Source organism: Antrostomus carolinensis, unplaced genomic scaffold (genome assembly GCF_000700745.2).
Source record: "Antrostomus carolinensis isolate BGI_N321 unplaced genomic scaffold, ASM70074v2 scaffold31632, whole genome shotgun sequence".
NCBI classification, from domain to species: Eukaryota; Metazoa; Chordata; class Aves; order Caprimulgiformes; family Caprimulgidae; genus Antrostomus; species Antrostomus carolinensis.
The window spans coordinates 1-203 of record NW_010299425.1 but is presented as its reverse complement, the minus strand read 5'-3'; the positions used below and the strand labels follow the sequence as shown (position 1 = coordinate 203).

At 63.1% G+C, this 203-nt stretch overlaps 1 protein-coding gene across 1 annotated transcript in view; it reads left to right on the top strand.

The window, feature by feature from the left end:
* Nucleotides 1-178, top strand: part of LOC104520960 (glucose-6-phosphatase 3) — a gene marked incomplete at its 3' end in the record, with an annotated part of 2,387 nt that extends 2,209 nt beyond the window's left edge. Inside the window, exon 4 of the mRNA XM_010162798.2 lies at nt 10-178. Within this exon, the coding sequence (XP_010161100.2) occupies nt 10-178 (169 nt within the window). The remainder of the gene's footprint in view (nt 1-9) is intronic.
* Between the last annotated feature and the right edge of the window lie 25 nt (nt 179-203).

The following is a 203-nucleotide window of genomic DNA, read 5'->3' as shown; positions in this document are numbered from 1 at the left end:
CCCTTCCAGCTGGGTGGTGACACTGATCCCCTTGGCTACCTACGCCCTGCTCCTGCTGGCCGTGGGGCTCTCACGGGTCTTTGTCCTGGCCCACTTCCCCCATCAGGTGATCGGTGGCATCTTGGCAGGTGAGTGGGGCTGGGGGCAACGCTCAGTTCCCCCACTCAGGGTGTTTTGGGTACATTCCCCTCCCCTTAAACCCC